The sequence below is a fragment of the Lepidochelys kempii genome, chromosome 11, assembly GCF_965140285.1.
Source record: "Lepidochelys kempii isolate rLepKem1 chromosome 11, rLepKem1.hap1, whole genome shotgun sequence".
In the NCBI taxonomy this organism is placed as follows: domain Eukaryota; kingdom Metazoa; phylum Chordata; order Testudines; family Cheloniidae; genus Lepidochelys; species Lepidochelys kempii.
This window is the reverse complement of record NC_136390.1, coordinates 60,445,496-60,460,170: the sequence shown is the minus strand read 5'-3', so window position 1 is coordinate 60,460,170 and position 14,675 is coordinate 60,445,496. Positions and strand designations below refer to the sequence as shown.

General features: G+C 40.9%; 1 protein-coding gene across 6 annotated transcripts in view; it reads right to left on the bottom strand.

Moving 5' to 3' along the window:
• Positions 1–14,675, bottom strand: part of FAM117B (family with sequence similarity 117 member B) — a 118,617-nt gene that overhangs the window by 25,915 nt on the left and 78,027 nt on the right. For 3 of the 6 annotated variants that reach the window (XM_073306451.2, XM_073306452.2, XM_073306450.2), the window contains exon 8: positions 1,180–1,282. The exons of 2 other annotated variants lie outside the window; for them this stretch is intronic. In XM_073306451.2, the coding sequence (XP_073162552.1) occupies positions 1,186–1,282 (97 nt within the window). In that variant the 3' untranslated portion in view covers positions 1,180–1,185. Of the gene's footprint in view, positions 1–1,179; positions 1,283–3,809; positions 8,786–14,675 lie in introns of those variants that run through there. One more of the 6 variants, XM_073306449.2, reaches the window with a different exon arrangement.

Sequence of the window (14,675 nt, the reverse complement as noted above, 5' to 3'; positions counted from 1 at the left end):
AAAACAAATATGACCAGCATTTAAAAAAATGCACTGAAACTAAAGAATTGTCTCCACTTGTTAAACACAGTATCCGCAATTGCATACAAGAACTCTACTGTAATAGTGGAAAGTCTGATTACTGTCCCATCATCCTGCTTACCTGAACTGATTTTACTTGGCAGGCAAAAATTGAAAAGATCAAGGGGCCAAATACTAATAGTATCATTGTCTCCGTATAGCAGCAAAGGTTAATAAAATATCCCAGAACCCAAACACTCTCTCCTTCATGCCACATATTCATCAAGGGGGGTACTCATGCATCACTTGTGCCTATTTCTGTTGGGCACTACCTATTTGGTACTTGGCCCACGGGCCCACAGAATCCTTTGGCCCACCTCGACAGCAAATTGCAGGAAAGGCTTTTGGAACTTTGTCATAAGGCCCTTCTTTTTATGACAACACTTAAGAAAATGAGACAATTCCATTTTAAAACGGGGATTTCTGGTGAAGTAATGACACCAAGCTGAGAGACACCTTACTGCTGTCTAAAAGAGAGAAAAGCTCCGAGGGTTCTCCCAGGGACCCCATGTGGAGAATTAGAGAGGCCAGGCTGGGGTGAGAGAGTCTCCTGAAGTCTCTAAGTGGGCTGAAGACAAATCACATTTTAATAGGTCTCCTGCCTCAGGAGCCCTGATGAGCATTAGAAAAGTCAGGTTTCAGAGTAACAGCCGTGTTAGTCTGTATTCGCAAAAAGAAAAGGAGGACTTGTGGCACCTTAGAGACAAACCAATTTATTTGAGCATGAGCTTTCGTGAGCTACAGCTCACTTCATCGGATGAAGCTCACGAAAGCTCATGCTCAGATAAATTGGTTAGTCTCTAAGGTGCCACAAGTCCTCCTTTTCTTTATTAGAAAAGTCAGTGATCTTCTTTTATTATTCTGAATTTCTGATTAGCAGCCTACTTATTTTTCTGTTCAATCTATTCACTTTATTTTTTAAAAGAAATCTAATACACTTGGAAACTCACCTTGATTTTACTCCTTGTGGGCATTTCCAGGAAAGCTTCAGTCTCGCTCCTCCATCCTGAGCTCACATATGGCTCAGGATGATTTGTCAGAAGGGAAAATGTTCTGGCCTTCTAATCAGAAAGGACCCACCCAGAGCAGGCAAATCGTAGCAATAATCGGTACTCTCACCTGACTTCATGGAAGTGAGCTACAGTTGCTCCCAGGCATAGGATGAGCATAGTTCCAGTCTTGCTGCTCTGCAGCGAAAGCCTCCTCCATAAGTAGGTCTGATCTGGGTGTGGGGAGATCAGCAAAACAAGCCAATTCTGACTAAGGGGCTAAAAGGGTATTTAGGGAGGTTACGCAAAACAAATATGTTAAAAGGAAAAAACCCAGAACAGTATGGAGCTTGATTTGCAGGAAATGTCTGAGCAGCTTCTTCTGTAAGGCTGCCCTTCCTGTAGGCCACCTAATTAGTAATGAAGTGCAGCTGCTTTAGTGAATTAGGTTTCTGAGGAATGCAGATGTCCTCTTCTTTCCACTCATCCATTCAGGGAGCCATCTGCTGGAGCTCACCTCTCCAGTTCTCTAGATTGCTGTTATTTCCTTAAACAGGGTGGATCATAGGCATGAGGGGTGCCAAAGGGTCTATACAACCTATCAAATAGGTGGGAGAAATCACTCTTAATGTGTCTCTTTGAGGAAGTGGAGTGGGGCGGGGGTGGGGAAATAGGAGTGAGGATAATCCTACTGTCTTCCAACCTAATCTTCCCTATATCCTCCCTTTCTAAGCTTTCCTTTGAAAGGGCCATGCGCAGGTGTGATGTAGCGAAAACATCCACCACCCTCAGGATAAGTAATGAAGCAAATGTGCAGGCCACCACAGCACATAAACCCTTCTCAGCTGCCAAAACAACAACAAAAGGTAAAAAAGTAGCTGGAAATTTTATTACTTTATTGTAGGCAAATGCATCTATTCTAGATTTTGCATATTTTCAGTGCAAGAGTTCACAAATCAGAACTCAGATTCACGTTAGGCAAAAGTAGTATGGGCACAAATAGCATATCAAAGACAGAATAGTGTAAATCCAGAGTAACTCCATTTAACTCAATTGAGTTTCTCCAGATTTACAACAGTGTAAACTCAGAAATAGGTCCTTCCAGCAGAATGTTCCTGGAAGACACCTCACTCACTCAGCTTACATGTAACAAAGCAATCTACAGCAGAACCTCAGTCATGAACACCTCGGGAATAGGGTGACCAGACGTCCCGATAAAATCGGGACTGTCCCGATATTTGTTTGTCCTGCATCCCGACTGATGTAAGGTCGGGACACCATTTGTCCCAATATTTTGCTTCAGCGGCACTTCGGCTTTTTTTTTTTTCTCCTTGGGGCGGCCCTGATGGCGGGCGGGTGAGCCTGTGGCTGCCCCCCTATGTGTCCCGATATTTTGTTCTTGTCATCTGGTCACCCTACTCGGGAATGAAGGTTGTTTGTAACTCTGAAATATTTGTAGCTGAACAAAATGTCATGGTTGTTCTTTCAAAAGTTTAGAACTGAACATTGACTTAATACAACTTTGAAACATTATTATGCAGAAGAAAAATGTCGTTCTCCCTTTTTTTTTTCCTGTAGTTTATGTTTAACACAGTGCTGTACTGTATTTGCTTTTTTTCCCCCTGGTCTCTGCTACTGTCTGATTGCGTACTTCCAGTTCCCAATGAGGCCTGTGGTTGACTGGTCAGTTTGTAACTCTGGTGTTCATAACTCTGAGGTTCTACTGTATCAGTACAATACATATGAGCTTCTCCACAAATTATCACTGTAACAGAGGAAAGAAATGACAGCTAACATAGAAAATAAAACTGAAGGGCACTTTTGGATATCTTCTTACTGCTATCCTCCCAAATTACAGAATTTAATAAAAAGCAAGCATGTCACAAAGTGTAAAATCAAAATTATATTCTTGTTTAATTATCAATACAGATTAGACAAAGTGACTAAGGTTATTTTTGAAGCTGTGAATGCTTGCAGGATACATTTCCTATGAAGATCTGATTTGAAATGTTGACTGCAATTTTTGATTAACTACCTTTCTGCAATTCAGACAAATAGCTCAGCCCTACAAAAGCTGCTGCTTTGCCAAACATAAATCCTTTAGCAAAGTTGAAGTTCACAAAACTATGTGTAAAAGATAAAATGAGTCCAACAAAGCAGTAACAGGGTTTCATTTGTGTTTGAACCATTGCATGAAATATGGTTAATATTCTTTCCCTGTAACTATGCACATAAGCCAACATTTGCAAAACAGTGTCTCTAAATTAAAGTCCTAAATATACAGGGAACCTATATAACAGGAGTTTGATTTTTGGAGGAGCTGAGCACTCCCACATCCCATCTAAATCAATGGGAGCTGTGGGACCCTGCATTTTTAAAGTAAGTGCCCTGATTTTAGGTGCCTGTGTACCCAGTTTTGAATATTGTGACTATAATCTCAGAAAAACTCTTTAACAGTAACGACAGTTAGCTCCTATGTCGTGCTTTTTCATCCATTTTGATTACGATGGATGATCCCTTTACTAACTTGAGTTTTATAAGAGAAAAACAACTTTGGTCCTGAGAGCTCTCAACTCCTGTTGAGTACAATAGGTGTCAAGGGCCTCTTGACTTCAGGACTGGATGAAGAGGCCCTGGTCCCCTAGCAACAATCATTTTGGGTGCCTATGGTCAGGCCCTTTATTTTTGGTCATTCATTGTTTATTGTGAAGGCAATAATTAAATGAAAACAAAGAATAAATGGAAACAACACACAAGCCCTGTTTTGGAGATATTTATTGAAAATGTGTGAATAAATTCTGGGTGGGTAGGACAAGTCTGAACGTTTGTTCAAGAAGAAATTTCTAGCAGACACAAGTCTCACATCAATCTATAAAAATAGAGGAAAAAGGCCCCAAACAAGACTAATATGTGCATTAAGAGACAGAGGTGGATCAAAATACCTGTGGGTACCCAAATATTACTGGTCTTTGCAACTACAATGTTACACATTTTATTTCCATGCAGTTTACCAGATCATATTTTTCCCCCCTAAAGTTTTTGTGAAAAAGATGACTGGTCTTCAGCAAGAGAGAAAAATAAATCAGAAAGGGTAAAACCTTTTTGATACCACGGGCAGTGAACGGACGTGAGGAAGTCACACCACATTATTTCAGAGATGGTGGTGGAAGGGGAAAAAAAAGAGAGCGTATTCTTGTAAGGGACTTTTGCATTACCATTTATTTGCTACTGATGACACCAATAGTAAAGCTAAATAAATCCTGAGATGGGGAAAGGCTAATGGATATCCCTAGTTGTTAATTTCCCACCTCGTTACCCAAATTTATTTCTTTTTTAATTACTCGTAACTCCTTGCTTGAAAAGCTTTCTTGGCAACTTTAACCCATTGGGAATAGGAATCAAAAGTGGTAAGTTGGGGCATAAGCACTGAGAAATGCTATACTTGCTGTAGGCCTAAAATTCGCCAGAATGATGTTTTTTCATGGGTTTGCTAACAGGTGCATAATGTTCACAATATTTTAACTTCCCCCGATACTACAAGGATGAGGGATATGTAAGTGCCTAGCCATACAGGCTCCTATATTCTCCAATAGGATCAACTTCTACAGTACTCTCCAATAATTTCAATGTTTTGAGATCGGTAAACCATAATTTAAAATAAACTAAAAGAGTAGCTTTGAGAGTAAATATTCTTGAACTGTTGGCTTTATGGAAATTTTAAAAAGTTAGCAAGTTTTGCTTCAATATTTTCCATCCTTTCTTCTTTACTGGGGTCACATGGATGAAAACAGGATTTTTCTTAAAAGTTAATACTCCTGGCATGTCATTCTTTTTTCTCTGACATCCCATTAAACTGTGATGTCACACATGGAATTATGGCATCAGGTGAGGAATAAGCAGCAGAAGCAAATGAAAGTTTAATGAGATCCTTTTATCCTGTGTCTTGAGTAAAGAAGGAAGAAAAACATTCTAATAGTTGCAGCTGCCAACCTAGAGCTGTATTACTACTACAATGGCACAGGCCTTTTATACTCTACAGAGCTTATGAACTCCACAGACACTGGACTGTTTTTAATGCTGGCAGAAAATAAGGCCAACATTTTCAAGTGTTCCCTAAGTTTGGATGCCTCACGTTCAGGATGTCCAGTTTAGGATACTGAGGGCCTGATTTTCAGCAGCAGTAAGCAATGAACCACCCACTGCTTTGAACTGTAGTTGGGAGTACTCAACACCTCAGAAAACCAAGTCCTAGGTGTATCAAGTTGTGAACCCATGCAAATGGATACTGGACAATTTTTGACTAAATCATTAAGAATTAGAGAATTCAAAAGGTAGCTAGCCTTGTACACTAGTTTTCACTGGAGATAGGTATGTCAGAACTAATTTGAAGTCTTTATGTCATACCATATTTGAGATATGTATGGAACACCAACCCCCCCCCCCCCCAATTTCAAGAATTTAAAACCCCATACGCTATTCTAAGATCCATGTCTTTAAAAAGACCTATAAAACTTTACCAAATACCTCTATTCTGGAACAAGAAAGAGCATGAAAAATTTAAGGCTAAAGAAATTTTTTGCAAAAGTTGATCTTCAAATAGAAGCCATCTTACCACCTTAATATGAGTCATTGCTGTGGCATGTTCAAAAAATTTTAACATTAAAAAAGTCTAATTCAGTTTTGGGGTTTTTCAATTTTTATAAAAAACTATTTACATTTGGTTCCCAGTGGAGTAGCCCACTATTTTATATAGTACATTGTCTCATAATGCACTTCTATGTGAACTAACTAAATGAGGGGGTAATGCTCAACTATTACAATGATGGGTACTACAGAAAAATCTAAGATAAGCGATCCCATTTCCTATTTTCAAATATTCACTATGTTGAACAAAGACATTGGAATGCATTTGGACGGAGGATGGTTAATAACCCCAAGACTAAAAGTTTTATTATATGCTGACTTTAGCCCTTTGGTACTTAACTATCCAGTTAAGATCTTCTGACAAGCACCATGCTGTTTGGCATTAATGGCAGAAGCACTTTATCTGCTACTATGAAAGAAGTAGAAATTAGTTTGGATGCCATACAAAAAGGCCCCTTGCCTAAGTATTCCCATCTTCCACAAAGCCAAAAATACCAGATTTTGTCCAAACCCTAACGCTGTCTAAACAAGCTACCATGATTTTTAAATATTTTAGAAAGACCACCTCTCTTAGGTGTCCACAGAATTTACTAGTAATGTCCCATTATTCCTAAAATGGTAATCTTTTATAATGTAGCTTTGATGAACTAACCACTACTATCTTAATCAAACTCTCCTCTCCCCCAATTTTATTGGTGTGGACCAAATATGTTCATTCATGACCAAGTCCTCTTACTCACATGAGTAATCCCACTGATTTCAATGGGAATGAGTAAAGTGAGTAGGATTTGGTCCTCAATTAGTTAATTAATTTAACAGATCTAATAAACCTATAAATAACCACAATGGACTAAGTGGTGAAATTTGGTTATTAAGGAACTTTAAAAAGTGTGCTCATTATACCATAAATACAGCACTTGTGTAGGCTGGTGCATTTTACAGTTATTCTTTTAGTAGACTTATTGCTATATGTTATTATGTGGGATTTATAGGAACGATCCAATGTGCATCGTAAGTACATAGAAACTATTAGCTGCTAAGACACACAAGTATTTTTCCTGGCTCAGGTGTCTGCAACCAAATTCTTAGTGTGTTACACAAAGAACAAAACTATTACACTTGTGATATGGTTCTTAAAAAGATGTAATTACAAACAGGTGTGTGATTATGCAGCTGATCCATGGGAGTTGTTTGTATGTATGTAAGTCAATGAGAGCTGCACATATGCAGTGGGTGACTATTCAGACCCAGAGACTATACATTGTAACACCTACTTTGAAATGACTGAAGCCACCTCCCCAAAACAGGGCTCCTGTCAACTGATGTTTGTAACCTGAAGATACTTTGGTATTAAAGCACTTGCAGATGTTTGTACTGTGATATTTATCTAAAGACAAGAAATGCATTTCAGTACTCTGGGAGAAACCTCACTGCAGTCCCCGAACAAGCTCTGTTTGAACATCCCTCCCTATTTTCATTTTTTATTTCAACTGTCAAAGAACCACAGAGGCATAAAGGAAACTGGTAACAGCTGCAAACCAGAACCAGGTATTAACACATCCTCTCTTTGACACACTCGACAATGTTGCTAGTCAAAAAGGTAGAACAGATCTGTTGCTGTTGACTGCTATGTAACAAATACCACGCCTAACAAACTACTACCCTCAACACACCCACAAAACAGCATTATGACAAGGACGAGGAACCATGCATAGCCATTTCAGTATCATGTGGCTAGGGTTTATAGTACAGTGATCAGCCACAACAGAGAAAATTTTGTGCCGAAAACTGATTCATGATTCAGACTGAATTACACAAGTAGCCAAGAGATCTCCCAAGAGCCAAGTGGCAGGTTTTGTTTTGGTGGGTTTTGTTTTTATTGGTTTTGGTGGAGGCAGGGAAGAGACATTTTTTAACCCAAACAAAAAGTGATTACGCTACTGGGACAAGTGCTCTAAAATGCTATTTTCTGCCCATGTAATTAAACGTACACAGGAATTCTATCTAGGGAGTAGGAGTTCAAGAACAATGTGGTTTACCAAAGCACAAACCTCTGATATAAAAAACAAATGCACATAACATACTAATAATGTTTTCTCTTTCCTTTTGTTTTACATTTTGTATGCATTCATTTAATTACTTTTGTTGGGGGTATGGACTGTTGAACAAGGTCACATGATAGAGACTGCTAAAGTATTTCAACAATCCTTTGGTCCCAGCAGCTGGAAAACAGCCGAGAAAAACGTACCACTCAAAGAAGGGAAAACAGTGGCTAGGAAAGTGTCTTTTGAACATCTTGCTATGTATCAGAAAATGCAAACTTGTTATAAAATGTTCATTTTCATACAAAAGATGGGTCTTGCAGTGCCATATGGTTACCTCTCCCTCTGCAGGTTACAGTGGTTGCTGGCATCAGCTGGCTCTCAAAATTGTTGTTTTTGTTGAAAAAAAGTCTGAAGGACACAAAGCATCACAATAACTGATCCGTCCAATGGCAAAGAATTGGTAACAGTCTTTGTTTTATCAGAGCTTGGGAAAAAAAATGCAGGCGAGAAACTGAACGTGTGTCTTCACAAGCAGAGTACAGCACTGCTTCATCTGCTGCTTCCTCCCAGATTTCTCAGCATGCTACCAATATAGTCATGGAGATCAGGAGAATGTGACTATGACAAAGTCATGAGCTGTTAAAATGAACAAACAGGTGTGACTAGTCACAACTAGTTTCAACAAGGTCTTCCTAGCAGTCTCTCCAGAACAATGCCTGCACAATGGAGACTCATCACTCAGCTTCTTCGATATGTCCTGATTGCTGGAGTATACAGGTCTGTGGTATTACTGTACTTGTTCCACGAGAGATCCGGTCTTGTTCAGTTGCAGACAGGGAGGCCATGGCAATGGGCTGTAGCAAATTAGGTGTCATGCCAGAGGAGACAGTCAGGCTATGAGTAGTGCCCTTGAGCGTAAGATCCGGTGTGGGAAGAAGTGGTTTGAGAATACTGACAAGGCAGAAAGCAGAACCACTTTTAGGAATGAAATTCACTTTGTTCTTGTCAGGACAGTAAAAGGCTGGAATTTCATGCAATGGCTTTGGCCTGCACATAAAACACAAAACACAGAAAAATCAGATTCACACTCTGGCAGAATCTTGAAAAGGTGACCTGTACATACTGTGACAAAAACCCAACAGATTTAGAATAAATTTGCAGCATGCCCACACAGCAAGAGCATTCATCACATAACCGACAGCATTTGTGACTTGGAGAAGAACTGAAGATCAAACACTTAAGTCCCACCTTGCAGACCTACTATCTCCTGCTTCCCAAGATACACTATGGTATAACTATGGAAGTCTGCTTTAGACTACATCAGGCTTTTTAAGTGTGGTTCTACTCTGAAAAGTAATTCTGTTCAGAAGACATTGTGGGTTTCCATATGTGTTGTTTCTCAGACTCTGAATCACCTTTGCCTTATTTAGAAATAGATTTATTTACTTATTTTAACTGCCAGCCCTGCAAACTTCTCCTAGGTACTGAAATGAAAATCAAGCTGTGTTCTGATTTTTGCATGACTGTTACTATAGATTCTACCAAAAAAAAAGAAGCTCAATTCAACCCAACTGAGCCTCTGCAACCCCAGGTCATCTGCAAATGTTACACATTTGTATGGAAAGTAAAATACGGCCCCCAAACTAGTTAATTCTTGCTGATGTAGGAACCAAAACAGAGCACGATTCACTCCTCCTTAGGCTGTGTTGTCTAAAGCAGGAGTAAAAACATATTCTTTACACTAAAGTTAGCAGATAGGACTCCTGACAGACACGGAGAAGTGGTATTGAGTAAGAAAGTGCCTATTTTACATGGTGACTTTCCAAAGCAAAACCACATTTGGAACAAAAGTTTGTAACCGATACAAGCAACCAGAGGTATAACTGCAAAAAAACAATTTGGGAGGTTGTTGAAGAGTATGCAGAGGAATAGCATCTTTTACTATAAACATATCCATTTCCACTCCCACCACTACCCTTCCCGATGTTTTCCCAATTCTCATCCTTGTTTCCCTTCCAGAATACTATTTCTTTATTCCAGTGTGGATACAGTGAGGAGGACGGGAAGTTATGAGATGGAGGTGGTAGCTGCATAACAGCATCACCTGCAAGGAGAAAAGACCAAACACTGCAGTGGTTGGTGCTTCTTTTACCTGATGCCTCATTTGTCAACACTTGTGTTCACCAGGACTTGGCTGGCAAAGGATGTGGCATGGCTGTGCTGAAAGGAGAAAAGCAGCAGCTGGGAGAGGTCTATAGCGTGAAGGGGAAAAGAATTTTCGTTTTTGTTTCCCCCTACAATGTATCAGCAGAGTTGTGTATGCACGTGCAGAGAAAAGCACTAAGAGGAAGGAAAATGTGTGTCTGCAGGTGGAGGGGAATTATGTCCCTTTTATCCCCGTCAGGTTGTGCCTATGCACATGATGCAAACTAAGTCTAAATTAGATTTTACAAAATACACACACATATTTTTCTTATAGGATAGCTTCTCCATGGCTTCTAGTACAGAGCCATAAAGGAACATGTCCAGTGGGAGTAGTCCCTGAGGGAGCCATGTGGTTGGTGGAAAATAATACCACAGGGGGCCAGCCTTCCTCAGAGGAGCTCCATGATGTACAAAGCTGATAGCAGAATTCCCCACTGATCCCTGGACTCTGGGTTTGGGAATTCAAGCCCTCTGCCTCGTCTAAATTCTCCTCCTTCTGCAACTGAAGGTAGCGCTAGAAGGAAATTAAGATGAACTTTAACGTTTTCTGGACCCCCAGTCATCCTTCTATGGGTCTGACTGCAGGAGGGTACAATATGGTCCTATATTATGTGCAGAATACACCTCTTACTCTTGCTATTCAAGATATTCATTACATAACTAAATTTATTTGCAGGTCATCTTAAAAAGGGTAAAGGTCATCATTTGGAAGGTAGATTCTGGATTGATGATTTCTGATGTAGTGTCATGTCAGAGCTTCAATAGCATACAATTTCAGAATTAGGAGAGTTTAAAGCTTTCAATCCTCCTTTCTGAATAACTCTATATAATTTGGAGACCATAGTCAGCCTACACTGCACTACAATATATTTTATATCATATATATTAAGTGTCCTCCTATATGGAGCAGAATCCTGGAAAAATAATAAGTCCGTCCACTGCAATTTGAACAGCTTTCAATGTAGGTGTCTGCACAGAATAACCAAAGTAAAATAAACTGGAAAAATAAGTAATGGAGAGATCCTAAAATGGGCACACCTACCTAAAACAATACAAGTAGTACAGAAAAAGAGACAGACATATTTGAGACTTTTTAAAAAATGTCCGATATGAGGCTACCTAAACAAGCAAGAGAAGGATAGCCAGGACCTTCCTTGGTGGGGTGCAGGGCCCTGGCCATAGGCACCGAGTTTCTGAGCTCCTCTGCGGCTCGCCCAGGCCCCACCCTTGCTCTGCTTCTTCCCCGCCCAGTTCTACCTCCTCCCCTGAGTGTGCTGCACCCTTGCTCCTCCTCCCCAGCGCCTCCAGACGAAACAGCTGATCCATGGTAGGCACTGGGGGAAGGGAGAGATTGGTATGGGGCAGTCCGAAGTGCAGGGCCTGGGACTGTGGCCCTGATTTGCTGTACCCTAGGGATGGCTCTGAGGAGAGCCCAACCTAAAGGCATACTCCACAGCACAATAATGGCTGAGGTGACATTTCTTTTTGAGTTGGAGCCCCTTGAAAAGCTACAAAGTTTTTGAACTAACTGATAACTGAATTCTTCTCAGAGATTAGGGACTGAGCATATTATCTCCTCAGAACTCTAAAGACCTTCCCTCCCCTTCAAGTTGAAAATAAAAAGCAACATTATTTCAATATTACTCTTACAATCTATTATGTGTGGTCCTACATCTTAAATAGTTTAAAAAGCCAGGACTTTTGGCAAAGTTGTAAGTTTATTACAGCATTTTCAATTAAAGCCTTATTTATAGGGGATTCACACTTTCCTAAAAGAAGCCTCCATATGGGACTCCTGGGGGAATTCTGCGCCACTGCACAATGCAAATTGTTGCAGAAATTAATGTTGGGCGTGCAGAATTTCCTTTCCTCCACAGAAATGGGCTGCAGTGCTGCTAGCCACCATTAGGGGCTGCTGGGCCCATCGGAGCCCAGCTCGCACATAGAAGACAATGCTGCAGGGGAGGGAGCTAGAGGGTTCTCGAAGCTGCAGTTCCCAGCACGCCCTGCGGGAAGGAGATGGCAGTGAGCAGGAAACTCCACAGAAGCCTGGGACCGAGCATCAGGTTGTTTCTCCCTCTAGATACTTGGGCTCTCAGGGGTAGGAGGGCAGGTGTCTGGGCGGAGGGGGGGGGGGAGTTCTGCGGCTCAGCTCTGGGGCTAGGGGGTGGGTGTCGGGGCAAGGGGGGCCCATGGCTGCACTCGGGGGGGGGAGGGGAAGGAGGTGCAGGTATCTGGGCAAAGGGTACCCTGCAGCTGGGCTCTGAGTGATAGGGGGTTCAGGTGTATTGGCTGGGCGGCCCCCCCAGCTGGGCTCGGGGGGGAGAGGGGCAGAGAAACAGGAACTGGGTTGTCATAGGGGTTTCTTTAACTCTCTACTCCTGGGAGGAATTTTTGTGTGTGTCTGTGTTGTTACAGACATACTTGATGACAGGTATTTTGAAATAAATTACCAAAATAATTGAAACTGGCATGATTATGTAGTGTTATTTTGACAAATAAAATTTGCAGAATTTTAAAATAGTGCGTGCAGAATTTTAATTTTTTTGGCACAGAATTCCCCCAGGAGTAATATGGAACTTACATACCGTATATACTCGATCATAAGCCAGTGTGTTTATAAGCCGACCTCCCCAAGACGGCTAAGTAAAAATGGCAAAAACTGTATGACCCTTTCATAAGCCGACCCTATATTTCAGGGGTTGGCAAACTTCGGCTTCCGGCCCGTCAGGGTAAGCTCCTGGTAGGTCGGGACATTTTGTTTACCTGGAGTGTTCGCACGCGCGGAGCCCCTCAGCTCCCAGTGGCCGCGGTTTGCCGTTCCCAGCCAATGGGAGCTGGGGGAAGTGGCGCCACTTCCTGCAGCTCCCATTGGCTGGGAACGGCAAACCACGGTCATAGGGAACTGAGGAGCTCCGTGCCTGCAGACGCGCTCCAGGTAAACAAAACAACAATGTATTAGATATTCAATTCAATGATTTCATAGAGTTTAAAATCATCAGATTTTGGTGTAGACCCGTTTATAAGCCAACCCCCACTCTTTAATGCGTCATTTTTTTTTAATCGGAAATATTCGGCTTATGAAGGAGTATATACGGTATACAGGTGCCTGTCATAAGAGCAATTATTTTTTCTTAACAGACTATTATTTTCTTTGCAGAGAAATAGAAAACAATTGTTACTGATTCTACAAATTACAAATACAAAAGAATATGGGGACAGGAAGTCACATGAATTGGAATTTTTATGGGAGCTAAACCAGTTTGTAAAATGTGCCTTAGGACCTTTAATGACTACACGTGGTGAGGGTTTTGTTTCATCTAAAAGTCAGCAACTCCAGTAGCCAAGTCCCCAGCAGTAAACAGATGCACTAGTTCTGTGCTAACTCAGAGCCAAAATCTGACACCCTTAGTAGGTACTTGGGGCTGTAGAGGACACAAAGAGCCTCACTCACATGTGTGCATATCTTCTGTAAAGACCAGTCACAATTCCACTCCCTGTGCTCAAAGCAGCAGAGCGACTGCTCCCTCTCTGTCCTCCATGCAAGATATGACACCCCATACAGATGGGGAGCAGTCACTGCCTTTGCTCTGGCCCATAAAGAGAAATCAGACACTCCAGGGAGAGCAAGTAGCACAAGCCTAATGGACTGTGTTGCGTCTAAGTCCCTCCTTCTCCCAGTGTATCCACCAGTGAGCTCAGGGAGGGATCATGTCTCCCCGAGACAATTCCTTTAGGTCTCTCCCTTGGGGCAATGGATAGCCACATTGTCTGTCCACTTCCGTCAGTGCCTATCAGGAAAAATTTGGTCCTTCAAGAGAAAAGTGCCACCCACTGACTCACCAAGGGACCAATTCAAAGCCTATTGAAGTCAATGGAAAAAGACACTCTGACTTCAAAGGGCTCTGAATAAGGCTTTTACTCCTTTTCCTGTAACACACATTTTTCTTGGACAGAAAAAGATGTATAATTAAACTTAGCACATGGAGTTTATGAGATCTTATGAGATCTAATGAGATCATAGCCAAGGAGGTATATATAAAATCAAACCAACTCACACTCACCTGATTTAGGCACTGATTTACACCTATTTAAAATATTCCCACCATTCTGTAACTAATTTGGGAATACTGCTGTACTCTACACATATATTGTTATCAGCTACTGTACACTTTTGTCTGTTATAAAAGTCCTGTAAGTCTCAAGGGTGTATTTTTTTGCAGAAGAGTAAATGTATCTCCATAAATTATCCTATGCTATACTTTCATTATTTTTTCATCAGAAATAAGAAAGTACATATAACCAGTTTTACTAACCCTCTAGTGCTATAAGTAGTCTTTTATACAATGTTATTATGGCGTAACATTTTCTGCTAGGAAGAATGATTGCTGGCATGAAGGTTGTTTTTTGTTTAAAAACATCTCTTTCTAGATTTTTCCAACTGTTTTACTTATTATTTCAATAATTATTTTAAACAGTAGTAAATATACTAAATAATGAGAGAGAGAGAGAGCGAGCTCACCCTCTCCAACTGTACAGTGTGTATGGTAACACCCATTGTTTCATGTTCTCTGTGTATATAAATCTCCCCACTGTATTTTCCACGGTATGCATCCGATGAAGTGAGCTGTAGCTCAAGAAAGCTTATGCTCAAATAAATTGGTTAGTCTCTAAGGTGCCACAAGTACTCCTTTTCTTTTTGTCCCAATATACCTAATTTCAGTTTGGAAGA